Source organism: Siniperca chuatsi, linkage group LG4 (assembly GCF_020085105.1).
Source record: "Siniperca chuatsi isolate FFG_IHB_CAS linkage group LG4, ASM2008510v1, whole genome shotgun sequence".
Lineage (NCBI taxonomy): Eukaryota > Metazoa > Chordata > Actinopteri > Centrarchiformes > Sinipercidae > Siniperca > Siniperca chuatsi.
The window spans coordinates 29,386,687-29,413,859 of NC_058045.1; the positions used below are offsets into that span (position 1 = coordinate 29,386,687).

A 27,173-nucleotide genomic window follows, 5' to 3' on the forward strand; every position below is an offset into this window, starting at 1 on the left:
TGATGGACTTTGGATAAATCTAATTTGAATTTGATAATTCTGTAAACGAGACACAAAAGGCATTAGAAAGATCCATTAATTAACAGAGTGTCCATGCTTGCACCAATGGATAAATCCCTTAAAATCCCTAACCCTTTAAAATAAATAATGAATCTTTATTTAAGTGAAGATATTAAGAACATTTAAAGTCTAAATAATCCTAAAACATGCCTAACAGCATGATATCATGATTGAATGGTGATTTTAGGTTTCTCTGCACCCTGAGCAATGATCCCGACTTTGACTGGAAGCTGAGGATTCTGGGAGAATATGTTTGATCCTCTGAGCTCGTCCTCTAGCTGATGAGCGTCTCCCCGAGCTCTCCCACACAACAACACTCTCTCATGTCTTGTCTTCATTTGGTTGAAAGATGGCGGCGCGTTGTTGAGTCTGCCGCCTCCAGCTCTGCGCTGAATACATAGATGAGAAAATCTTTTAAAAGGAGCTTCACACAAACAAGCTCCTCTGCTAATGAAGGCAAATTAAATCACAGAGACGCAGAGCTGAGTGGGCGAGCCGACATGAGCCGAACTGTGTTTACACGAGGAGAGGAGTCAGCGTTCATTAAAACTCAGAAAGCAGGATCAGAGGAACAAATGACGTACAGTTAGCCCTAAGGTGGTTTACAGACTTACAGGGACGTACAGAAAGTGTAGAGGTTTTAATTGGTGATATATAACGATAGAAAGACTCTTCACACAGTCTGATGTCTGTACAGACTGATGGAGACACCTGTTGTTATATATGGATCCTTTATGGTCTGATGAAAGTACTCCCACCATCCTCTCAAAGGGAAACACAACACTTTTTAACATTAGGCCTCATGTAAGATCATGTTCTTATCCCAAACCTCTCTTAAAGCCTCTCACTGTGTGATTCTGGTCTGTCCCAGACGAAAGCTGACAGTCGTGAGAGAGACATGTAGAACAGGGTTATTCAATTACAAATTCAGTCGGGTCAGATTTTAAAACCAGGAAATGTAAATAGGCCAGACATTTTCAGCAGCCTATTTAAAACCTTTTTTTAAAGTTTTTGGTAATGACAAATTTTAAACAAATGCAAATGAATGTAATAAAAAATAGCAGGCGTTTGGAGACGGCGGTAAAATAAACAAACACTTGCCAGTCCAGGCGGGGTTAAACTGACGGATTTCATTGTCAAATTTGCGTTTCAGGGTTGGCAGAGACATCTTTTCAGTAGAGCACTTCCCTACATGTGACTGTCAATAGCCAGATGTTTTGAAAAGCTACTAAGCGTGATCGGAGCGCGCGTGAGACAACATTGATTTGTGAAAGATATGATTGTCACTACATCCGTAAACATCCTGCCTGATCGGTGCTGCGCATGTGGAACGCTCAACAGAGATGAGAAGGAAGCGAGACGGCTCACTCGTTACTCGTTACTTCCATCCACCATATATGTAGTTTACTTATTTTGTCATATCAGATTTATGTATGCTTATGGGCCACTCGGAGGCTGCTTCTGGGCCGGATGTGGCCCGCGGGCCGCCAATTGAATGGGCCTGATGTAGAAACTTTGGTTAATGGTCCTAGATCACACAGTGACACACAGATGGTCGAGCTTTGGAGAGCAAAGACAAGCTGCATCAAAATTCTGACAATGTCTGAAATATAGACCAAAATCCCATAATTTTTACTGTGTTCGAGGAAACCCTGTCAGCTAGAAATGATGTCTATATGAAAGTAATTTGCAACAATAAAAACGTATCTGGCAAAATGCAAAAATGTTGATACTGAACGTTTCTGTAAAATGTTCACTGACAACGTATTTCATTTGTTTCCCGCCAAAATATCCAATCTCGCAGTACAATATCTGCTTATAGTGACTACAGCTTAAACTTTTTTATGGTTATGTTTAGGCACCGGCAGCACTTAACAAGGTTAAGGAAAGATCAACTTCTTGGTTTAATAAACAAAAAGTCTGTTTAACTGGTTAAGGTTAACCTAACCTTAACCAAAGTGCTTTTGTTGCCTAAATCGAACCACAAACAGGACTTAGAGTGCAAACCCTGATCTCTGCTGTCAAAGTCCTGCACTTTGTATACCCTTCATCCACCTCAACCTCCTCCCTGAGACTCCAGTGCAGTACATAAATGTAACGCTTTATTCAATAAAAAAAAACATTGCTCGTGAACATAATTCAGGCAACGATTACGTTTGTCAGTACAATGTAATTGGGTAAACAAGTAATTTAAAAACGTAATTTCTAGGACTGGTGCCAGGGTTGGTTTAAGGCTACATGATTTTGGTCTTGGTTTGTAAATTGTAATTTTTGGAAAACCACTGTCTTTCTCTCTAATAGACACCAAATTTGGTTCACACACACAAAATTCTATCCGACGTTAGGTAAAGCTGCATCACATTTTTGATCACATTGTTTAAACGTCATTAATTTGGCAAAAATATGACAATGTTAAAAAAACATTAAGTCGTGCTAGCAGCCTGGCTCTTAGCTGTACTTCAGTTTAGTGCCAAATAGCCTATTTTAGCATGCTAACATCAGCATGTTAGCATACATTGAGAACATGTCAGCATGCTGACATTAGCATTTAGCTCACAGCACCACTGTAGCTAAGTGCAGTCTCACAGAGCTGCTAGCATGGCTATAGACTCTTAATCTTGCTATTTAATATAAAATATAGCTTCACTTTCTATGTTCTCATGCTGCCATCTAGTGGTCTTTCTTTTCTTATCGTTTTTAGTGTATTGCAGTATGAGAGACCAGTGGTTCAATTATAAAAATCTTTACTGAAATATATTAATAACCTTTATTAATAGCAGTTTTCAAAACCCAGCCAAGAAAGTGCTTAACACAGGCAGCAAATTAAAATCAACAATAATTAAGTCAAATTGAGAGCTCACAGGTAATGAAAGACATTAACTGAACAATGAATATTTTAAAAAGGCCCAAGTGTACAAACACCTGTTAAACCACCTCTGTGAGCCAGATTCAGCAATGCTCTCTGCTTCCTGAGTTGTGTCAGGTGTTTTGACTCCGGTATACCTGCTTCACAAGTCTAGTTCCTGAGTTGTAACCAATGTCATCTCCAGGTGGAGCAGCTCTTACAGTAGAGGCAGATACAAATAAAACAGTTTCTTGCTAGTGTAGCCAAAGAGAAACTGATGTCTCTTCACCTGAAAACTCAACTGTGTGTTTCAGAGTCAGACTGTACTAACTCAGGAGGATTTTAAACATCTATAAGCTCCAAGAATATAAAAAATGGGCTTTAATATTTTAAGAAGCCGCAACTTTGCAATATTAATGAGACGACTTCTGGCTTGTTTTTGCTTTAGAAGTGAAATAAATAGTAACAGAGCTCATTGTTTCTCATCACCAGCCGCAATTCATCATAAAGCAATTATGTTGGAAACAAGGCCGCCTGCTTTCCAGTTTACTCCCAGCCACAGAGTTTATCATGGAAACAGCAGATAACAAACACACACACACACACACACACACACACACAGTCAATAACTGAAGGCTGTATAGCAGTAATATGATTTAAACTGATGTGTAACTAACAACACATTGAAGCTCATTTCTCTTGTCTATGTCCCTGATTTTATATATTTGTAATATTTTTTCATGGTCAACATGGTCTCCTCTCCTCAGAGTCTCCGATGATATCTCGTTCTTGTGTCGTTCATGCTTGTATTAATTTGTTTGTTTGCTATTAGTTGAGTTTGTGTTAACAAGCTGCAGGCAGTAATGTTTTTTTATTAATGCCTGCCACTGATTGGCTGGTTTTGATGCTTTTATTTTACTGAACTTTTTGTGTCTTTGATAAAAACTAAATTATTATCACAGCCTGTGTTTACATTTTCATCAAAATCATCATCGTTATCAAACAGGAAACAGTGAGTTTGATATTCAGACTGAGTGGCACATTTTATCATCTTCTTCTTCTTAGCTGCTTACTGTTTGGGAGGCGGTACAATTTGCTCCAACCGATCACTCAGTATGTTAACATGCACTCAAGAGGTCAGGTAACTCCGGATATGTGTTTACAGGCACTGCAGTAACCTGGTTACTGTAAAATCCACTGTTGTAAAAAGAGTTTATTCGCAGCTCAAATGTGTTTGAATTTTACAACCAAAAGTTCAGCAGCAGAAACTGACTTCTAGAGGAAACATTGTGTCAGTTTCAGTTTCAGTCAGACTTTGAAGTGAAAGAAACAGGAAACTCAAAATCATGAATTTGTAGCTTAATATGAGTTAATTATATAGGCTACAGTATGTTGTTCGGTTCAGTTCTGGAGGATGAACTGCGGCTCAGTTGTTGGCTCAGCCATGGGTGAGTTTTTTACTAATTAATTGTAAAATGGGAGCGATATATATTTGTTACCTACATAAATCTGTTACAGCTTTTCAAATCATCTCTCTCTCTGCCACACCGGCACACACAAGCTTGTTTGGTCATTTTTGGGTTGTTGAGTGGATCCGACTGTGTTTCTGCAGCAGCGTCTGTTCACCTGCACTCTGATCAAAGCAGGACAAAACATCAGGACTCACCTGTAACCTGTCCTGTGGTAGTTAATCTGCTTCCCCACTTGGTGTCAGAATCACTGAACCTATTTGAATTGATATTCAGGTTATTGAATACATACATGTATTCCTACATATAGACAGGAAAGGAATATGATTCTAAGTCAAGCTTCCTTTAACTAATTATTTTAAGTACAAGGCTGTACCTCTGCCTATAATGATCTCTCCTACTGCATTTCTTTGTCTTGTACTTGTACATCTGTAATGACAATAAAGTTGAATCTAATCTAATCTTCAGGTGCTCTGCTGTCACAGCGAAACTTTTGACTTTTTGCAAATGTGAACATGTGAGAAGCTGATTAGAAAGCCAGTTGTAAATATTCAAAAAACCTGTTTTCGCACTGAGCAAGCATGCAGCAGGAGTCAGAGAGGTTATTATTGTGCTGCTGGAAAATCAGGTTTCTTTCATCTCCAATTACAGAAACCAATTTGAGATTGTTTCTAAAGTTAGTCTGTACTTTATTAGCTTGCATTGAAATTAAGAAAGGGCATCAAAGTTGTATAACACTCCTATTTTCTGACACTCCATTGTCATGTTTAAACAGAAGACAGCCTTCCTCAAACTGTTGCCACAGAGTTGGATGCACACTGTTGTCTAAAATATCATTGCATGCTGTTGCATTAAATATTTCGCTTCACTGGAACTAAGCGGCTGAGACCAAACCAGGAAAAACAGACCCAGAACAAAAGGACACTACAGTACGCGTACAGGGTTACTCCATCTCAGTTTGTGCTCAAAACTCTCTCCCATTGGAGGAAAGGTGCTGCGTTCTGATTCTGGGCCATCAGGCTTTAGCAGGAGCTAATCAAGAGCACAGGTTTAAACTGTGTGGCCGCAGCTGCTTTTGTGAAGTCGACAGCAGGAGACGGTAAGTGTTTGATTATCTGATTAAAGCTCTGATCAGTCAGGTCTGTCCTGCTGAAGCTGAGATGACCTGACGATGCCCAGTTGTTTTTATGTTGTTAACTGATCTGGAGCTGATGATTCAGAGCAGAGAATGAAGTCAGTTTCACACTGAAGCTCTAAGTAGCTACAGTAGTACCACCAGCATGTACAACAAAACTTTAGCAAGTGGAATTGTTGCAATCAGTAGATCAGAGTCCATAATGGAGGAAGACCTGATGCCATGCACCTCAGACAGTTGGAGCCCTACAGGGTTTTACTGGTGCGATTAGTTGTTTGGTGTGGACAGTTCAATGATTTATTGCCAAATTGAAGCAATATATAGGCTTACAGGGAGGTTTAGGTAGGTAGGTAGGCAGACAGGCAGGTTCAGGTCCAGGTAATAGGGTACCGGATGCAGGTACAGGTTACAGGTTAACAAGTAACAGCAGCACGAAAGCAAGGACACAAAGCAACAGTAACAACGTTGACGATCTGGCTAAGAATGAATCGAAATGGGCTGGTTATAAATACTGCAGGGCTGTGGATTGAGAGTGGAAACAGGTGAGCAGGTGGGCGGGGAAGTTCAGGTGACTGGGACTGGAGGGAAACGTCAGAGGGCATCTGGTGGACAGATAGAGAAGGGCAATAAAGGGGCCTTGGGAAGTGGAAATGTGGCTGGAGAGAGGGACAGACGCAGAATGTGACATAAATAATGATAAAATAACAGTTGTTGTTAATTATATTTATTATGTTGCTGTTGTTTTTAGGTCACTACTTTTGTTAATATTTTGCAGGGTTGAGACAAATTGAGACAAAAAAAGTTGTGATAAGATAGGTTGGACTGAAACCAGATTAGGGCTGTGCCTGAGACCACTTCCCATTTTTCCAGCCTATCAATGACAAGGTTGTGATCAACAGTATCAAAGGCTGTACTGAGGTCCAGAAGAACAAGAATAGAAAGTTTCGATCACAGTTGATTCTGAGATCATTTCAAACTTTCAGCAGAGCAGTTCCAGTGCTATCCCTTGATCTAAAACCAGACTAGTACTTCTCAAGTAAGGCGTTTTGGTTTAAGCAGTCTGTCAATTGCTCGTAGACTAACTTTTCCATGTTTTTTCTAAGAAATGGTAGGTTGGACATTTGTCTGTAGTTGGCGAAGGTAGGAGAAAAGAGATTATTCTTTAATTTACAATATTTTTCTGTATTTTTGCATATATTGGATAGGGACGGTATAGAGTCAGAAAACATGTGGTAGAGAGAGGGAATATGACATGCAACAACCATCCTTGACTGGAATTGAACCAGGGACATTGTGATTATCCATCCATCCATCCATTTTCTACCGCTTGGTCCCGTTAGGGGTCGCGGGTGACTGGAGCCTATCCCAGTGACTTTGGGCCTTAGGCAGGGTACACCCTGGACAGTGGCCAACTCGTCGCAGGGCTCATTGTGATTATATGATATGAATCTTAAGGCCACCTGGATGCCTCAAGATTACGCTTCTGTAAAGAATAAGGCTGGTGATTTTCTATATTTTCCTTACTGTGCAGATCCAAACCAACAATGCGTTAGTCAGTCTCTTTATACTTTCTGACTTCCTACTCTGTCTGTGGCTCTCAGCTCCAAGCCCATTGGTTCCCATTGAAGATGTAAATCTTTAAAAACAGCTCACAAATATATAGTTTCATTTTTAAAAAGGCTCAGTAATTTCCTAAACTCACTGTAGTTTTTTGGCAAACGTTACTCAAACAGGAGAAAACAGTGGTTAGGATTTATCAGTTAATGGACCTGTAATTGATTAAACAATGTTAACTTTACATTTTAGCTGCATTACACATCACCACCAAATACATAATGATGCTTAATTTGCTCTTCTGAATCATAAACTTTGGTGTTTTTAATGCTGAACTACACTACACACAGTAGCTCCACCCCGCATGTAGAGTCTGCACCTCATTGAGTGTGGACATGTCCTCCTGAAGGCTCTGAGACTGATTAAAAACATAAAGCTCTGGGGACGAGCGGGGACACTTCATTTCTGTCCCCTCTGTGGAGGCAGAGCTCTCTGTAATTGCTTCCAGGTGAAGACTTACAAGAAGAAGAAGCAGCAGCGGCAGCGGCGGTGGCGGTGGCGGCGGCACCTCTGAGCCGCTCACCCCTGAATTATTCATGTCCATCCTGTCTGACTGCAGCTGGAATCCTAAAAGAGCCGGAGGAGTCAGACAAGGACGAGTTGGATTACACTGAGAACCATACATCACTCTGAAACAGTATCAACATTCAGACCGTCCCTAAACGCTCCGCTCACATCTGATTAAACATGGAGGTGAAGGTGTGTTTGGAACATTTCAAATGCATTGCTTAAACTCATGAAGTCAAAGCACACCTGGAACTTTTTTTGTAGAAAAAAGAAGTAACACTCCACGCTTTCACTGAGCTCAGGTCAACCTCAGACCACTAAAATAATCACACAACAGAAAAACTGCTGCCCAGTTTCAGTCTTCAGTCTTGTTCTGGAGGACACAACAGGCAGACCCTTTGTGCCTCATTATCCCACAATCCAGCATGTTTGTCACTTTTCCCCCAATGCATTCAGGTGTTAAAGGCTGCAGTGTTTATTAAACTTCATACATGTATTACTGGAATCAGCACAACTTAATCTTTACAGTAATAACACTGTCTCTGATATAAATTGAGGATAAATGTCAGTACATCAGCTTGGAAAACATAGCATCAACATCCTTTCAACTTCAAATGTTGCCTCACTATCCTCATGTTTAGACTTTGTCTTCAGTATCAAAAGTAATCCAGTGACTGCCAGCAAATGCAGCATTTTTTCTTTACAAGGTGCAGATTCAACAAAAAAAAGACTAAAATAAAAACAAAAGAAACAAAACAGCCTCAGGTTCAACAGGTTAAGAGGAACTTAACAAGGACTTTCCTTGTCACCTTAATTATTTGTCATATCAATCAAGCCTCTGGCCATTGCCATCGGGAGTCACCATTTAATCTTTGGAATATTTTGGTGGAATACTCACTGAGTATAACACTATATGCAGATGACACAGTCACTACCAGCTCAGACAAATATATTAATAACTTATCTGCATCGTCTCTGTGCTTAAGATAAAAAAAACATCACATTAATCTATCAAAACATGCGTGGATCGGTCCTGATCCCAATCCTGCTGGGTTGGGCTTTGATAGAATTTGATCACATCTGAAACCAGCATCGAATCCAAATCCTTTTGAATCCCTTACCAGATCTTAACTAGGTTTAGCTTTCACAATTTACAAGCAACTTCATTTATAAATAAGACTGAAAAGATCATCTTTTGTTTTGTGTGTCAGTCTAAATAACGTTGACAACCCGTCACTTCAACCTGAAAAATAGCAGGGCAGCAGGCGATATGACATGTTGATTAAATCTGCATGTAACACATTGAAATAACAGCTGGAGCTTACTGACCTTTGCACCATAATTTTCACCAGCTACTTCATCCAAATCCCAGAGGTCCTGATACACAACCATAAGGTGGATCAACTTCGATTATTGATCTGATATGAATAAAAGTTGAACTGGAAGATTCTTTTAATAGTGCTCTCATAGTTAGTACAGTGGTGTGTTACAGAGTTTTTCCCTCACAAAAAAAAAAAATCGTTGGCTGAGATACCGGCTGCAGAGAGCTCATTATGGAATTAACATTAATTATCTCCAGCTGATTAAAATCTGCAGCTGGTGACATTTCTCATTGTGATAAAAAAAAGTGACGTTGTCAGCACCAACAAAGTGAGGAGCTTCTACCTGAATTATTTCTACAGCTTAATGCATTTGGATATTTGCCATCTGGGATCCTGCCTTTCAGGACCTAACCCTACTGCTGACTGACTCAGGACATCTTCGGTTTGAAGTAAAACGAGAGGAAAAGACTGTAATGTTTCCGCCTTCAAACTACCTCTGACTGTTTACAGGGAGGTTTCAGTCAAACTGACCTCTGAGAGTTTCTCTCTGAGCAGAAACAAGGTGGAAACAAGCAGATGCAATCTTTCTTGTTCTAAAAAAACAAAACAATTTACAGGATATTCAATCTTCATATGCATCATGCTGTGTTCACATTCAAGGTAAATAGTTGTTCTTCTCTCCAAGGAGAATTGGATTTCTGTCTGATTGAGCAGACTGTGATTTGTTCCTCTGTCTTTTTCTCCTGGTGTGACCGAAAATAAATTCAAAGTACCTCTGCAGGTTCTCGACCAGACAGGAGGCTTCAACACACAAACACACACAAACATGCAGAAACATACAGACAGGTAAAGTCACACACTTTTTTCAAGGACAGTTATGTTGTAAAAAAAACAAAAGAAATTGAGGCGAGCCGATGCAGCGAGACACAAATGAGTTGTGCTTTCTGCTGCGACACCTGATTACACCTTTGCAAAGTCAAATTACACCCTCGCTCCACAGACTGTAATGATCATGTACGAAGGCTAGAAATGAAATGTTGAACGCTTTCATCTGCTCCAAGCTGATTTTTAAAAAGAGATGAACAGCAGTGTGCAGATTTAACCTCTTCAACTCTACCTGAAACTACCTGTGGCTCCATCATTACCGACTCATGTACTGTAGTTGAAACTCTCAGAACATTATTTAAAATTCTAGTGAAGATCTCAAAGTGTCAAAAGACACCAAATCTGTTAGGCTGAAAGAGACTGTCAGACAAACATGTTTTTATTAACTTTACTGGTACTTAAACCTGCAATAACTGATTTTTTTGGCCACTTGGGGGCAGCAGAAACAAGTTAGGACATTGACATAATCACCTTTTAAGTTGATATGTTGAACTTGTTAGCGAACTGTTGGTTATTTACACATCCAGCAGTTACGGGGCAACGTGATCATTAATTTGGAGTCGTATTTCTGTCCACTTGATGAATTTAAGTCTGATATTCACTGTCTTTTAGCTCTGTTTTTGATCTCTACCAACTTCTGAGAGATATATCTGTCTCTTTAGCTGTAAAATACTCCACTATGTTCACCAGCTAGTCGCTAACTGTGTCTGTCTGCTGTTTGCTGGTGAGCAGGTAGTGAACAGCAGGTTTTTAGAGCTTTTTCTCTGAAATCAGCTGCCTGTTTCGGCCAAAAACGACGCTATGAGAGCGGTGAGAGTGAACCAAAACAGTGAAGTTGTGGGCGGGACAGATAAATAATGAGCTGAAATTCACTACAAAGCTCTGTAAGGCCGAGGGGAGCTGCAGATTCAGGTGATAATTCTTTGTAGGTTCATCACTACGAGAGACCCCTTTAACATTGTCACATTGTTTTCACATTGTCATTTGATACTTTGTTATAATAAAAATATCGATTATAGCTGCTGGAATCTGTTAAAGTAAAAAGTAAAAGCTGATAATTATGTGAAAACATCTGCATGGGTTTGTTCTAGCTGAATGATGAACTCAGCAACAGCATGTTGTCGATCCAGAAACAAGCAGAATGTAATATAAAATAAAATTCATGTTTGTAATCTTAGTTCACTCAATACTGCTGACTGCAGGTTTGGTTGACATATTTCAGTGCTTGTCTTGGGCTGGTTGTTTTAAAAGTGACTGAGAAGCTCTTTTTAAGTTTTGCAGCTCTGTAGAGTCGATATTTCAGCTCCTCATTTTCTCTGCTTGTTACCTCCTCCCTCTGTCTCTAACATGCAGAGCCATGTTATTGTATAAATTCCCATCCTGTCAGTGACTCTGACTGTGTTCAGTTTGACTTCCAGCTCAGCTGCTTTAACTGGATGAAGGACTGTGTGGTTTTTAATTCTGCGGTTTGTGTGAGGCTCGTTTTCTCTAATGAAGACCAGCACAGTTGCTAAAGTTGAGACTCTCAACAACAGCAGCTGGCAGGAAAACATGAAGCAGAGGTCTCTACTCACTGAAGTGCTGTTGAGGGTTTTTAATCAATAACTTTATTTTTATGCTTTTTATATGTATTATTTTTTTATATATTTCATTTCCACTTTGAAGTTACATAATGAACAGATGTATATTGTATATGTATTCTATATCTAAGACTGCACTGTATCAGTATTCATTGCACTTGATCTAATGAGCGCAACTAAAATTGTGTCGGTATTTTATTCTGTTTGATAGTCTCACTGTCTTTTGCAGCTGATGTTTATATTTCAGACACATATTATTAAGTGTGCAGAGACTCTTTGGGTGATGTGCACTAAACTAAAGTTGTTGACGTCCTTGTTGGTTTTCATTGTGCACATTGTGGCACTGAAGGAACAAGCTTTGTTCCTGTGTATACTGAGAACTGTGTGTGGTGAGAACAATCTACAATACATTTATTTGATAACTTTAGTTACTTTGCAGATTCAGATTAATAATACAAAATATCATCATCAAATAAATTATGAGGTATCATTATAGATTAAAATAAGATAAATAAAGATCCTGGGGGGAAATTCACAAGCTACTTGGCAGAATAAAAATCATTTAAATCAGCCCCACATTTACCAGCTGCAACATCAAAGTGATGAACACATTAATGCATCAATAATTATAATCCAATAATATAATATACATTATTCTGAAATGGGCCATTCTGCATACTGAGTACTTTTACTTTTGGTACTTTTACTTAAGTACATTTTTGAATGTGCATCTTTCTACACTATGGTATTTGTGTGTGTGTGTGTATATATATATATATATATATATATATATATATATATATATATATGTACATAAGACCTTTCAAACTGAAAAGATTTGATTTGTATAAAATAACACATTTTCTAATTTCTTTTAAAATATTAATTTTAATTTATTAACTTCTTTCATACTGAAACATGACCTCATCAGGCTTATGTAGATGAATGTTTTTTCGATGGCGGTCGCCACTCTGCTCAGACCAGCAGACGCTCTGATTGGTTGTGACAGATTCTCTTCAAACGCTGCTTATTTCTGTCCTTCAGGTCTCTTGACAGCGGTGGCAAAGACAGACGCCCCCCAGAGAAAGACTGGTTCCCATCGTCCATCGCCCATCATCGCCAAGCGGAACATCCGCCACCGCCGCAGCTGCTGATGACCAATCACAAGAGCCACAGGGCGAGGCATCGGCACTTCATGCTTCATGCTTGGGTGACCTGTGGAAACTGCAGCCTAAAGTTCTTCTTTCTAGGAAGAAAGTGACTCTTTATTTTCCAGGAGATCTGAATTGAAGCGGATTGTGATGAGCTGCTGGATCGATTTCTTTAGTTTGGCACAAAACTCTGTTTCGTTTTTACAGACCAAAGATGAACAGAGCCAACAATGAGACAGTTTTAGAGGGGCAGAGACTTTCAGAAGCCCCCCTACACCACTATAACCATGTAAAGAAATGAACACATTGTGATATTATACAGTAAGTGACTTAACTGAGCAAAGAAAAAATGTATATGAGTTAATGATAAAACATGTATCTGTATGGGGACGGATGAAGCTGTTGATGTTTCTGTTGGGACAGTACAGCTGTTCATGTGCTGAACATCAGTCGGGTGGAAAAGGTGAAAAATCATATCAGGCGTTTTTATGGTAAGAGCATATAACATTGTGCACTTTTAGCAGAAACCTGAAGATGTATTTTAAAGATTAGAGGCAGTCAGCCAGAGCAGGAAAATCATCTAACACCTAACCAGGTGAATGTACTTTTATAAAAAAACAACATAAATTAACTGTTCATACAGTTACACAGACACTAAATGAACCTCAGACAATAACATTTATTGTAAAACTCTATATTGAGCCTCTTTGGGCCCATTTTGATGTTATTTTAAACATGAAAATTGTTTTGTTTTGCATATGCTTTCACATCGAGTCAAATCAGTTTTATTTACGCATGTTACTAGTCAGCTGATAGCCAAACAACTGATGAATGAGCCACTGATGGCGAAGCATGAATGAAATAGCCACAATATGAAACAACATCCAGATGATTGAATTTATCAAAATATAAATAACAGATATGATCAGATATATTTAGTCATACTGGCAGCATGCCTCAAGGGATGGCAGCCTGACAGTTGGTCCACCACTTTGGTCCTCAACAACTATTGGATAGATTGCTATGAAATTTGGTACAGATATTCATGGTACCCAGAGAATGAATCTTACTGAATTTGGTGATCCCCTGATTTTTACTTTAGCGCCACCATGAGGTTGACATTTGTGGTTTCAAGTGACATGTCTCGACGACAGATTGTCATGAAATTTGGTTCAGACATTCATGTTTCTCTCAGGATGAATTATAATAACTGTGGTGATCTCTTAACTTTTCATCTAGCACCATCATCAAGTGAAAATTTAAATATGTCCAATACTTACTACTTTATGACTAAAATCCTACAAAACTAATGACATTTCCATCAGCCTAAGTTGTAAATGTAAGCATGCTAACACAAGCATGCTAACTAAACTAAGATGGTGAGCAAGGTAAACAATATACCTGCTTAGCATCAAAATGTTAGCATTATAACTGTGAGCATGTTAGCATGCTGACGATAGCATTTAGTTTAAAGTATCGCTGTGCCTAAAGTCTCACAGAGCCGCTAGTATGGCTGTAGACTCTTAGTGTTGTTGGTAATTCAATGATTTATGTCACTTCTGATGAGTTGATATAAATAACAGCATGAAGTACAGCGCCTCCCAGTGGACAGATGACATGTCCACTCACACTATGTTCAAAATATTCTCCAAGATGTTTGGTATCAGTGTGCAAAGTTTCTACTTTTTATCATAAAAACTGCAGAATTCTAAGTGATTTCTGGCTCTTCTCCATCAGACTAAATTATGCATTAAATCAGATTTTACATTTTCCAGTGCCACAATTGGACAACATGCAGCCAGCATGGTAGATTTTAATGAAACAACAAGCAAACCATTTCACACCAGAAGCCAAGCTGTCATGTCTGTTTGGGGGGAAAGAAGCATTAAATGTATTTTCAAAAGCCTAAAGTTCTATATTTAACAATTTTATATGTTGTATCTTTGTAGAAAACCTTATTTAACATCATTCTGCTCATCATAAACTGGATTCACAGCCAGCTGCAGAAGTTTGAACATGGCTGCTGTTCAAAGCTCACTTGCAGTTTCTGACAGTCGTACTGTTTCTCAGCAGGGACGGAGGAAAAGTTTTTAATACCACTTTCTGATAAGGCACTCTTTATAAAGCATTCATAAGTTGAAACTAATGCTTTTATTAATTGTTAATTAATAATTTACTAATGCTTCATAGATCAATTATAAACTATTAATACCTAAACTTTGGTTTGCTAGGTAGAGAAAAATCCCTTTTGGCTGGTTATGTCTGTAGTAGTAAGTAGTATTAGTAAGTCATTAACAATGGTTGTTTACAATAATCCATCAAGTATGCAGTTGTAATTGTTAATAAGTTGTTAATAAGCAACTATTTTCCAGAATATCAGAGACCTGAATTAAAGAGCTAAAAAGACAAATCATGTGTCATGTTGGAGGAGGATTTAAACTGTAAAGCATTAATAGATAATTCATTAACATCAATATCAGTCATTAGTTACAACTCAAATCTTTTTTTATGAGAAAGTGGCATTGAGCTTTCCTCCAGTTATCGTAGGTTAAGTACACCAAATCCCAGAATGCAGTGTTTATGTAGGTCATTGCCTTATTCATCTCGGTCTCCATCAACCGGAGGAGATTAAGTCACCGTCTCTGTTTTGATGCTCTGCCATTATGAACCATATTTTTCATTAAACAGAAAACACAAGTTCATCTGTCTTTCATCTCAAAGGGTTTCTTCTGATGACAGATTAAAGAGTTTTGTGTGGAAGACAAGAGGAGGTAGCAAGCCTAAAGCTGTTTTCTCAATATCATGATGTAAGGTGCCTTCAGGGGCGCTGTGTTTACGAGAACAACGCAGTAATGACTCAAGACTTTGTGAATTGGAAGATTTGATCGCTCTGAGTTCACAATTTCATAATGTTATTTTTGAGGCAACGCCCAACAGTGTTCTCACAACGTAAACCAGTTGAACATCGTATTCTTGACCTACCATGTTGAAAATACAACCTCACAAGTTCCATTTGAAGGCATCATTAATCAAGGTATTAGGTTACCAACACAATTATATTTTCAAATTATATTAATATTTTACATTACATCATTTGAATAATAATTTAAATATAGTTTATGTTAAAGTGCTGAAAGTTGAAGGTCAGTGGAAATTCAAGCACGTACAGTAATAATCTTTAAGGTTTTAAAGAAATCAACCCCCATTTAATATATTTACATTCTTTAATTAGCTCTTTATATGGTAGTTTTTATTGTTAGTGGCGGAGTCCGCCATTCCTGCGTAAGATTCAAATTCCCAAATTCGATGGATTCACAGAAAACAATGCAGCATGCAATCCAGCACAATTTTATCTCATTAAAGGTGAAGTTTGTGATTCTAATCCAATACACATCATTTTGTCAAATTTAGCGAATATCTCCTCACGGTCCGCTAGCTGTCCGTTGTGTGTGAACACTGAAAAAAAATCTGGTGTTTGTACACAGCCCTGGAAAACAAAGTGGCTCGGACCGAGCCACACAACACTATTCCAGCCATGATTTGTGTGTCAGGTGACGTTAAATGACTTGCCCACGGACATTCAGCTTACTTTCTAGTTTGCCAAGATATGCTGTTGTTGTGATGTTAGCTATAGTAGCAGGAGAGTTGTGAGTATCGCTGTCTGGAGCTGGTGTGCTGGCTCTGGGAAACCGCCTCATTCTCTCTGGCTGTTAGCTTCGCAGCAGCAACTGTAGTGACAGTTTGCTAACCCACAACCTAGCTAACATTAGTTAAATTACTTGCTGTGTCGTTGTTCGCTCTATATCATAGTATTTGTCATGGTATTGGATTTCTCCAGAATCACACATTTCAGCAACAAGGCAATTCAAAGTGCTTCACACAAAACATCAAAAGCATTGCGACATTCAACTGGCTTTTATTGTTAGGAAACACAGTGTAGGCTATTTGTTGCTGTAGTAAGCACTAACCACAGCAACAAATGAATCATTCATCATTATTACATTTACAAAACAACTGTCATTTTCGCCATTTTTTGACATCAGATCAGTTTTAAACATTCAGGGAGTCTGCACACCTCCAACTCCTTAGCAGTTTACTGTGTCCTACTGTTGTGTGTAAAACTACTCGCATTGTGCGCAGCATGAAATAAGAACACAGTTGCAATTATTATTGACTGACTTATTTATTAAAACAACGTGAGTTTGTTTGGCTGCACTGTAAACACATACACTAGTTTCTTCTGTTGTATTTCTGTCAAAGTAGCTGTTTGATGAGTGTTTGCTGTAGTAGGCTATTAAACCACACTTGCTGTTCGGTAATCATGGGTGTCACCCAATCAACCAGGACTGAAATGTTACGTATTACAACTTTAAAGAAGTTGAAATGTCAGTTAATGTGTAAGCAATAAAAGGAGCTGGAAGTGTTTAAGAAGTTTAAATGAAACTGATGAGTTAAGTTGCAGTGTCAGATTAAGTGTAGGTGCTGAATAAAGTTGAAAAATCAGCTTACGTGAAAGTGCTGAAAGGAGCTGAAGTGTCAGTTAAAGTCCAAGCACTGAAAGGAGTTGAAATGTCAGTTGAAGAATAAGAGACCAAAGGAGCTGGATATGTCAGTTTAAGTCTTAACTGGTGAGTGAAGTTGAGGGGTCAATTTAGGTCTAGGTTCACTAAATACCTAGTGAAGTTAAAGTATCTGAAGTGCTGAGAGCAGTTGATGGGCAATTGAAGCCCAAGTACTGAAAGCAGCTGAAATGTTAGTTAAAGTGTAAGGTGTTTTTCAATAGTGGTCAAAGCACAAGTAGCTGGAAGTGTCAGGTTAAGTGTAGGTGCTGAACGTGTCAGTGTGTCAGGTCAGGTGTCAGTTCAAGTGTAAAAACTAAAAGATGATGTCAGTTAAACTGTTAGTTGAAGTGTAAACACTGAAAGTAGTTTAAGAATCACATCAAGTGTAAATGGTATGAGGAGTTTGAAATATCAGCTAAAGTGTAAGCACTAAAAAGAGTTGAAGAATAAGTTCTGAAAGGAGATGAAGTGGCAGTTGAAGTATAAACTATAAAAGGAGTTGGAAAAGTGCCAAAATTCAAAAACTGTAAGTCATTTAGCTTAAATAGTTACAATTTGTGAGAGAGGATTATTTCAACAATATGACGTACTAATCATATATGGAACGAGTAAATTGTTCGAGTAAGAAGAGCTGAAGAAAGCAATTATTTGTATAAAGGTGAAGTCCTGAAAAGTCTGTGTGGTGACATCAAATTTACACATCCATAAACTATGATTACTGAAAAACTATAAAGCTATGAAAAGCTAAACTAATGTGGTTACAAAAAGATAATTGACATTTAACCTTGAGATAATGTTTTGAGATAATGCCATAAGATATGGTTTGATGTCCTCAGATAATGAGATAATTAATCGCAAGATAATTATTTGATACCTAAACAATATAATCAAGGTCTGGCCTTCAGATAACACACTCATGTACATGTTTGTAAACAGGTGATTTATATCCACAGCTGGTTCCTCACGACGGCAGACTGACGGGTGTTACAGACTCAATCGTCTCCCTGTCAAGCAGAAGCCTTTAGACATTTCAGGCGTTTTCCTGCTGAGTGAATGTGTCAGTTTTCAGTCCACAGATGAACTAAAAATACTGAGCAGAATGTAGGCTGAGCTCTCTGAGGCTTCACTGCTCTTACATTATCCTCTTTTATTTATTAAGTTTATATTTTGGCCTACTTCTCCCCCTCAGCACTATTAGCCCACTTTTACACACAGAAGAGGAAACCACCAGAAATCTGCTCCTCCACTACATTACGTGTTCATCTGTTCATTAAAATCAGGAACAGTGAGAGCTGACAGGAAGTGTGGCATTAAAGTAAAGTAAATTTAGAGTAGCAGCTGATTGATACTGTCAGAACTTTAGCAATGAATTTTGTCTTTTATATGAATCATATGAATCCAAATGTCCAAACGTCTCGCACCTGCAGACTCGCGAGCTTAACAGGCACATTCCCTCATCAAGTCCACAAGGGGCCTCAAGACCACTTTCTTCAGACTTTTGGTTGCAGACTTCACCAGACTTCACTTGGAAGATAAGCCATAATTTATAGCAAAAAGGATGTGATATTATAAAAGAAAGGAATAATAATCATGATTATAACAATTAGTCTATAAGGTTTAAGTTAAGAACGGTTCAAAAGCATTTGGAGATGTTACATGGTGACACGGTTACAGGTTGTCATTTGTCATTGATTGGTTGCCAAACATCTAGAAGGCAGGTTTTACCTAATATGAGCCATTTCAGAGGGCATTCACCAGGGAGATGGAAGGACGAAAAGATGAAAGTGGCGTGCTGCAGATGATAGCGAGGAACTCTTTTCGTTGGGATTGTGATGGGACAATGTTTATTATCTGTCTACCAATTTGTTAAGTTCGTGAAAATTCAGTTTGTGTTGTGGCCTAGTAGGTGGTACAGCGATAAGGCACAGTGGTGATTAAATCCCTTGAGGTGATACACCATGTGAATTTGGCCGCTGGGCCGCTGTGTTACTGACATTGGTATAGCGAATGTACTCTACCAATTGTACGTTTGCTTTAAGCTAGCTAGCAACAGACGTAGAGAGATACGTTTGTGTTTGTGTTCATCTGAACTCAAAAGAACTCTTTCCTTCCAGTCTCTCTCCTTTTTCCTTTCGTCTCTGTGCTTTTATGAAGCAGATTCATAAATCTGCACAATTTTTTTGCACAAGCTGAAACATTTGCAAACATTTGCAACTCTCACTCTTTGAAATCAATTTGGCCGCCCAGGGCAAATTTGCATCACGGCGCCTATAAAATCCGCTTCACGTTCTGTCTGAACACACAGTTTGACCCAACAACAAATAATTTTACCAGAAGTACCTGAGCCATGACAACGGTCAAGAAGATGCAAATGAGTGAAGTTGTAAGTCCCGTCTCATAGTGCATTTTAACCCCTTCGCAGCCCAGTGAACTCGCAGACTTGACATGATGATGATGAGCACATTAAGGTACGTATAAACAAAGTCTATGAGGGCCCAGTCCACAAATCCTGTGGGTGAACATAATTTGCATTGAGTCATACTTTTTCTTTCAGAAACCAGCGAGAGAAAATTAGAAACAATTATTTGATTAATCAGTAAGATGATCCACAGAAAATTGACAAAGCAACTAATTTGATAATTCATTAATTATTTCAGTCATTTATCAAGCAAAAACACCGGCCATTCACTGGTTACAGCTTTTACAATGTGAGGATTTGCTGCTTGTCTCTGTTTTATATTGTTGTAAATTGAATAAATATGGGTTTTTGAATGTTGGTTGTCCAAAACAAGACATTTCAAGACGTCCCCATGGAGTGTGGGGAACTGAGATGGAGATTTTTCTATATATTCGAATGTTTGTAGACCAAACAGTTAATCACTGTAATAAACATTACAGTTTCATCATTCAGTGTCAAATACATTAATCAATATACTGTGTTAATCAGAATATCTTGGTTGATGTAATTCTTAAATTTAACAGTAATATCACACCTGTGATACCTCCCTCCCCCTCCCTCCCCCGTCTCTCTGTCCTCATGGCTGCAGGGAGTTGAGCTGATGTCAGCCAGTCGTCAGGCTCCATTTAACATCACTAACAACCTGAATACATTAACACCTTTTATTACACCTCTGCTGCTGGGACTCCCTTTGTGTGTGTGTGTGTTTAATTGAGAAATTGCTCAGCAGATTAATTGATAATGAAAATAACTGTGAGTTGCACTTGTCTGATCGTCCGACTGCTCGCGTTTTTTCTCGCGTCATACTCATCGAGTTTCCACTTCTTTACACCACAAAGTGGCACAACTAAACTCAACCATGTGTCTTTGTGAAATATGTGTTTCTAGAAGCTTGGTGACGGAGTGACTACCCATGGTGCTGGTTGGGGAACTAATGTAGCTGGCAAGCTAACTGCTACCACACTAGCCAGCTGGGAAAATGCCAGCGCTGCTGAGTCACAATAGCTCTGTTTAGCTAATGGGACAAAAAGTGTGTATAGTTTATTCAAAGATGTATTTGTATCATCAATTAAATTCTCATTGCACTTTTCCCTAGAGCAAGTCTAGACGGTATAATATTATTTACAATTCCCACTAAGAGCAAGCACTTGGCAACAGTGGCAAGGAAAAACTTCCTTTAAGAGGCAGAAACCTCGAGCAGAACCAGACTCAGGGTGGGCGGCCATCTGCTGCTGCCGGTTGGGTTGAGAGAGAGAGATAAAGAGAGAGAGAGAGCACAATGCAGATTCCACATAGGATTTAAAAAAATAATAATGTAATGGTAGTGGTAATCCCGTCTCATAACTCTCTGTAAGCAAAGTCTCAGATTGTAGAGCTGTAATAGAGGTGTTAACTCTGGGATGCTGGCTTGATAGCTCCTTTAAGGACAAGTACTCAGAGAGAACAATCCAAATAAACTTTAATTAGCACTTGTTGGACACATACAGGTCATGGATGAGCACAGGGCATTGGTTTGGATGTTCGGGTGTATACGAGGGTTGCATGTATGTGTGTGTGTGCCGGATGCCGTACACTTGGTTATGAAGCATTGTAGGCATCAGTGGAGAGGGGTACCATGACAGGAGGAATATGCTGTGCCTGAGACACAGCGACAGGTTTGGGAACTGGGTCTAATTTGGCAGACAGGACTTGTGTTGATGAGTGGGGGGCAGTTCGCTTTAGAGCGTCAGCTGGTAGGATTACAGGTGGCCGGTGGTGCTACACTGCAGGCCCTGAGGTGTAGAGTGCTGTGGGTATCCCTCCGCTCACTGGGTGATGTGCTGCGCTGTCAAATCAACTTCTGTTCACTCTACAGGAGCAGTTTATACTCCGACAGAGGAGGGGAAATAAAACTGCATGATGACACACAGCTAATAAGCAGCAACCTCTTGTTAAGATAATTACACAAAATCTATCAAAATATAGTTAATACTTGACAAGGAAGACCTCCAGATTTATGTGTACACTCAAGTTCAAAGTCTTCTTCTCCCCCTGCACCTCTCCCCTTTTGTACAATTCTCCTGTGGGAGATGTGGGTGTCCTTTTTTTGTCCTTTTATTATTATAATCCAGACTACTATTTCTCATTGTTTATTGTGTATATTTTTGTTCTCCCCAATGTCTCTCTTCACGTCAGTATATAGATCGTACCATAGCTCGTAGCATGGCACTTGCTACTGTAACTTGCTACTGAAACGCTGCTACTGTAGCTTAAAGTTACAGGAAACTAAGGTAACACTCCTGTTCGCTTTTTATTTATTTGATTTGTGCTTGAGCTGGAGCAGGCAGTGTTATTTATATGGAAGTTCTGCTTCACTATCTGCCTCTGTCAGAACAAATTAACTCATTATTAACCATCACAACATAGAAGGCCACTGGTTACATCAGCACTATCAGTGCCAGAGCCAAAGTTTAGCAAAGCTGAAGATTTGCATGGATTGACTTCACCCCTGCAAGCAAATTCCATGGCAATGAATGGATTTTGCCAAGAAATGTTTACCTTTTTAAATGCTGGTGTGACCACATTGTGTGGTGTTATTATTATTGATAGAAATAATGGACAAAACTACAAAAATAAAACCAAAGTTGTAATAAACCAGAATCATCCCGTTTTTCCTAAATCTGCCCAGTCAGAGGCGAGACCTTAGTTTGATCCAGCTGTTTGACGAGTAAATTGGCTTTCGTTTGTAAAATGTTTTAACTTTATGTTTACTAGACAACACAAAAACAGGCAAATTAAACTGTTTTAAATGTCCAGAATAGTTATAAATGACAAATTCATCTTGGGCGGTGTTGCAAGAGGTAGCTAATAGCTTTTGTGGCATTTTCTGTAAGAGTATTGTAGATTTGAAGTTTTGCAGAAATTTGTCAATACAATATTTTGTCCACACAGGCTTATTTATTTAAATTTTGCCGGTACTTTGTACTGTGACTGTATTTTTGAATGTGCATTATTTTCTTACCTTAGCCTACTTTTGGTTTATAATGTGTGTGTGTGTGTGTGTGTGTGTGTGTGTGTGTGTGTGTGTGTGTGTGTGTGTCTGTGTGCCCCTGCATAAGTCAATGCCCCCCTTGGGCCACCCCAGTCAAAAGAGTCTGGACACGCCACTGGCTGTAATAAATAAAGACTGTTCTCTGCTGTCACTTTATATTTTGATTTAAAGAACAAGATATCTGGCCGAGCTGCTTTTTCTCACCACAAACACATAAGAGCTGTTTTCATCTGGACCCTCACAGTCCTGATGTAAACTCTCTCTCTCTGTGACTGTGAACCAGTCTGTGAATGTTAAAACCAAACTTGGCAAAGCTCAGCAGAGCTCTATTAAGCCCTGCCAGCTTCACTGACATGCCACCATTAAAATGTGACCTGTGTTGTAAGAGGGTTGGTTTGCTGTGTGTGTGTGTGTCCTCACGTTTGATATTCCAGCAGTGTTTCTCAGCAATAAAGACCAGTGTGGGAATCTGGAACAGTGTTGTTTAGAAAAGCTCAGAGCCGCTCTTATTCTGAAAATCTCATGTGCTGGATGATCGAGAGCACAGAGGAGGGCTGAGAGAAAAATATTACCGAATGTCGTTACACCACTTTGGTCCAGACTGAAATAACTCAAAAACTAGTTGATGGATTGCCATGAAATATTGTACAGATATTTATGGTCCCCAGAGGATGAATCCTAATGACTTTGGTGATTTATGATTTTTCCTCGAGCTCTACCATGTGGTTCTTATCAACAACACCTATTGGATATATTGTCACGAAATATGGTACACACATTCATGTCGCCTTCAGGATAATTTGAAATAACTCTGCTGACTTTGAATCTAGCGCCACCATCAAATTTCAACACTTATGGCTAAATATCTGCAAAACTAATGACATTCCCATCAACCTCAGCTGTACTTTCTATTTATTGCTAATTAGTAAATGTTAGCATGCTGACACGCTAAACTAAGATGGTGAACAGGGTAAACATTATACCTGCTAAACATCAGCATGTTAGCATTTTCATTGTGAGCATGTTGCCATGCCAGTGTTAGCATGCAGCTCAAAGCACCACTGTGTTTAAAATGATAAAAATTACTACATTTAAGGTCTTCACAGACTGGCATGACTCTTCATGAGTAAATCATTAGGATTCTTCCTGTGAGGGTCATGAACATCCATGAATAGGTAGTTGCGTAGATATTGTCCTCCGGATCGAGATAATGAACAAACCCACTGATCACTCGCCAGTGTTTGGCTCAGCAGGACCTTTAATGGAAAGTCTGAAAAAATGTATCTGAGGTGATTTTTTTTCTTTCTGAAGTCTATTGAAGTATTTGAGCGTTATAAATAAACCTTCCCCCTGAATGAAGTGGACAGAAAATAAGATGCAGCGGTCTCATGGTTTAGCTCCACCCGGTGCAGTATGACGTCACTGTGATGCATTTCCATCCTGTCAGCTCTCATTAAGGCATCATTGTATTGTTAAGTGAAATGAAAAAAATAAAAAAACGCTTGGCCCTGTGCACTGTCTCTGACCTCATCAGTAAAAATAAAAATAAAATCTCACTGTGTTTCTGTGCAAGTGTTTATGTCAGTGATAGAACTTGAGTTGATGAAAGAAATGGGATTTTCACTTTCTAAATGCTTTATCTGTCTTCCCGCCTCACACAGTGAAACCCTGCAGTGTCTCTGTCTCGTCTTCGTTGTGATTGTCCAAATGTCCAAATGTGACCTTCGCCTCACAGGTTGTAGCGGTCCCTCGAGAGTCCCACAATGGGTTCAATCACCTTGAATGAAAGACTGGCTGATGTGAGGTGTTATACGTTTGCCATCAGTGTGTGTGTAAATGGGTGAATGAGAAGGAAGCTGAATTGTAAAGTGCTTTGCATGAAAGCGCTGTTTGGATGCAGTCCATTAATATCGGAGCTTTCAGAAAAAGTTACCCAGTCGTACTTCGATCGCTTGGATGTTGATGTGAATCACTATTACAGTCAGAAACTGGTATCTATGGTAACTCCCATATAACATGAACATTTATGTGGACTTTGAATTTAGACAGTAGTTGGGCAGTGACTGATGATGTTTCACAAGAACAGACAAGAACACAAAGTGTGTTTCCACCCACCTGTTTTTATGCTCCTATATCGCAACTAAGTTTTTACGCTTGGCAAACAAATTGTGACAGTAAAATGGAAACAGATTCAGCGAATAAATCATGACGTACATGAAGCATGTGACGTAAACGCCCACTGAAGAGACGAAAACATTAGTTCTGTGTGGAGCGATGAGGAGACGTTAACTTTTCTCAAATTAATACATGAAACAAACAGAAATGTCATATTTCCATCATATTTTCCACATAGTTTCCATTCGTTTGAGGTTTGACTGACGCTCCTTTATTTACATCATCTTGTTGTGCCCACTTCTTCTGCAATGATTCAAAGGCACCCAAATGGAGAAATAGCGCCACCAGCTGTTTATCTCGATGCGCCCAACTCCTAATATTTGCAGTAGTGGATGGAAAATGTGCATTCATTCGCTTTGTCTTTTTCCAATTTTCTGGAACTTTGGTTATAATTTGTGCTACATTTGAATGGAGACCTGGTTACAGGAGGCTGGAACTAACATCTCCAGGCAGCTTGTTTGGGGAAGTTCGCATGACTGTTTTCTTTATTTTACTTGCACAGATTTTAATTTGCGAGGCATGTTGGCTCTGCGAGACCCTGCAAACTACAGTTACCCATAATACCCTTCTCTGCAGAGATGTTGACGTGTCTTTGAAGAACCATTATTCCAGCCTGAAAAACATCACATCTGCAAAAAAATAAACCTGAACCTGAGTTGTTTTCTACCGGTTTTTAGAAATAAAGAAACTGTTTAATTTATTACACATTTACCAAGTAAATAAATGTAATGTATCTGTTATACAGGCTTACAGTGAGTTCATATAAAAACACAAGGAGACAAACTGAAAAGAGCTCAGAGAGAAATGTGACAAACCAAAGAAGGAAGGTGGATTTGCGAGATCACGCGAGAATCCATCTTTTCAGGCTTCAAGTTATGCGCTTGTGTCCGAACCAATCAGCAACCTATGAAGAACTACTGACAGCTACAGGCATGGTTTAGGTGTGACGACAGCGAGAAGTGAAGCGACCAATCACCTGCCAAGTATTTTTTGAAAGTGTCTGACCTTTTCCAAACAGTTTCAACAGGACGACTTCTCAGATGCTTCTGGGTAACAAACCATCTGGCGCGTCAGGTTAGAAGGAAGTATCAGTCTGAGAAAACCTGAAGGTCAGAGTGACTTTCAAATTCATCATCAGTGTGAAAAAGTAAGATGTTGTTTTTCTCTGAGTTTGGCAGATAGAACGACTCTTTCTGTTTTTGGAATCGATCAGCAGCTTAGTCTTAATTCTGTCTTGATGAATTTTACCTTGAAAGGTTCAGCAACCAAACATCTTTTCAAATGTAAATGTCTGGTCTAATTTATATACATATACATATCATCTGCATGAACACAAACAAACATGTAGTTGCAGTAATATTGTGTCCTTGAAAACACATAAATCACGGAAAACTGAAGAAAGTTTGAGGACCGAAGTTGAAACTGAAGTTGTGAAACAGTGTCAAACATTAGACTGCACAGAATAAAAACTTTAGCGGCGGCTCAGTGTGTTACAGAGATGATGTTGGTGCTGTCAGGTGGAACAGTGAAGTTGCTCCCTGAAACCTCTGTATGTCACGCAGGGCGTGAAACATGGCAAGCTTTGATTGGTCGGGGTCTAATCTGAAGTCTTTCATGTCTCTCTGGAAGAATTTATGACTCTATGATCCTCTAATCTGACACAGTGACCGTCTCAAAAGACTAAAATATCCTGCAGACTGATCCCGGTATAAGAAGATCAACAAAAGAAACGAAAACTGTGGTGATTCCCTTTTCCCCCCCGGATTTCTTTATTTATTCCATTTTTCACTCTGCAAGGCATGGTTGTTAAAAAGTGTAAAAACATATCTGTGGTGATGATTCTGTAAAACACATAAAAATACATGTAAAAATAATATAGAAAATTGGAATATGTCAAGTCAAATACTGTATATGATAAATACAACCTTTTACTTTTGATACTTTAAGTACATTTTGCTGGTGCAGGACTTTTACTTGTAATGGAGTATTTTTTTTATACTGTGTTTTTGCTTCTTTTACTTAAGTAAAAGATTTCAATACTTTTTCCACCACTGCTCACCAAACACAGACAAGGCAAGTATTTGTACAGCACATTTCAACAACAAGGCAATTCAAAGTGTTTACATAAGGCATAAACAGCATTAAGACAATATAAAAAGATACATATAAATAGGATTTTAAAAGATTAAATAAAATTGAAAATAGAAAGAGGTTAAACTAGAATAAGACAGATTAAACAGGATAATAAAAGTTACAGTGCAGTGCAAGCTATGAATAAATAGTCCCAAATTTAATCTAATAAAATACAGCAGCAAACAGAAAAGCATTAAGCCCTTAGCCCTTATTTAAAAAAACTGAGGGTTGGAGCAGATCTCAAGT

At 38.9% G+C, this 27,173-nt stretch overlaps 1 protein-coding gene across 1 annotated transcript in view; it reads left to right on the plus strand.

The window, feature by feature from the left end:
* Positions 1–15,265, plus strand: part of LOC122875261 (chemokine-like protein TAFA-5) — a 51,142-nt gene extending 35,877 nt beyond the window's left edge. Inside the window, exon 4 of the mRNA XM_044194209.1 lies at positions 12,462–15,265. Coding sequence (XP_044050144.1) covers positions 12,462–12,470 — 9 coding nt within the window. The 3' untranslated portion in view covers positions 12,471–15,265. The remainder of the gene's footprint in view (positions 1–12,461) is intronic.
* The last annotated feature ends 11,908 nt before the right edge of the window (positions 15,266–27,173 follow it).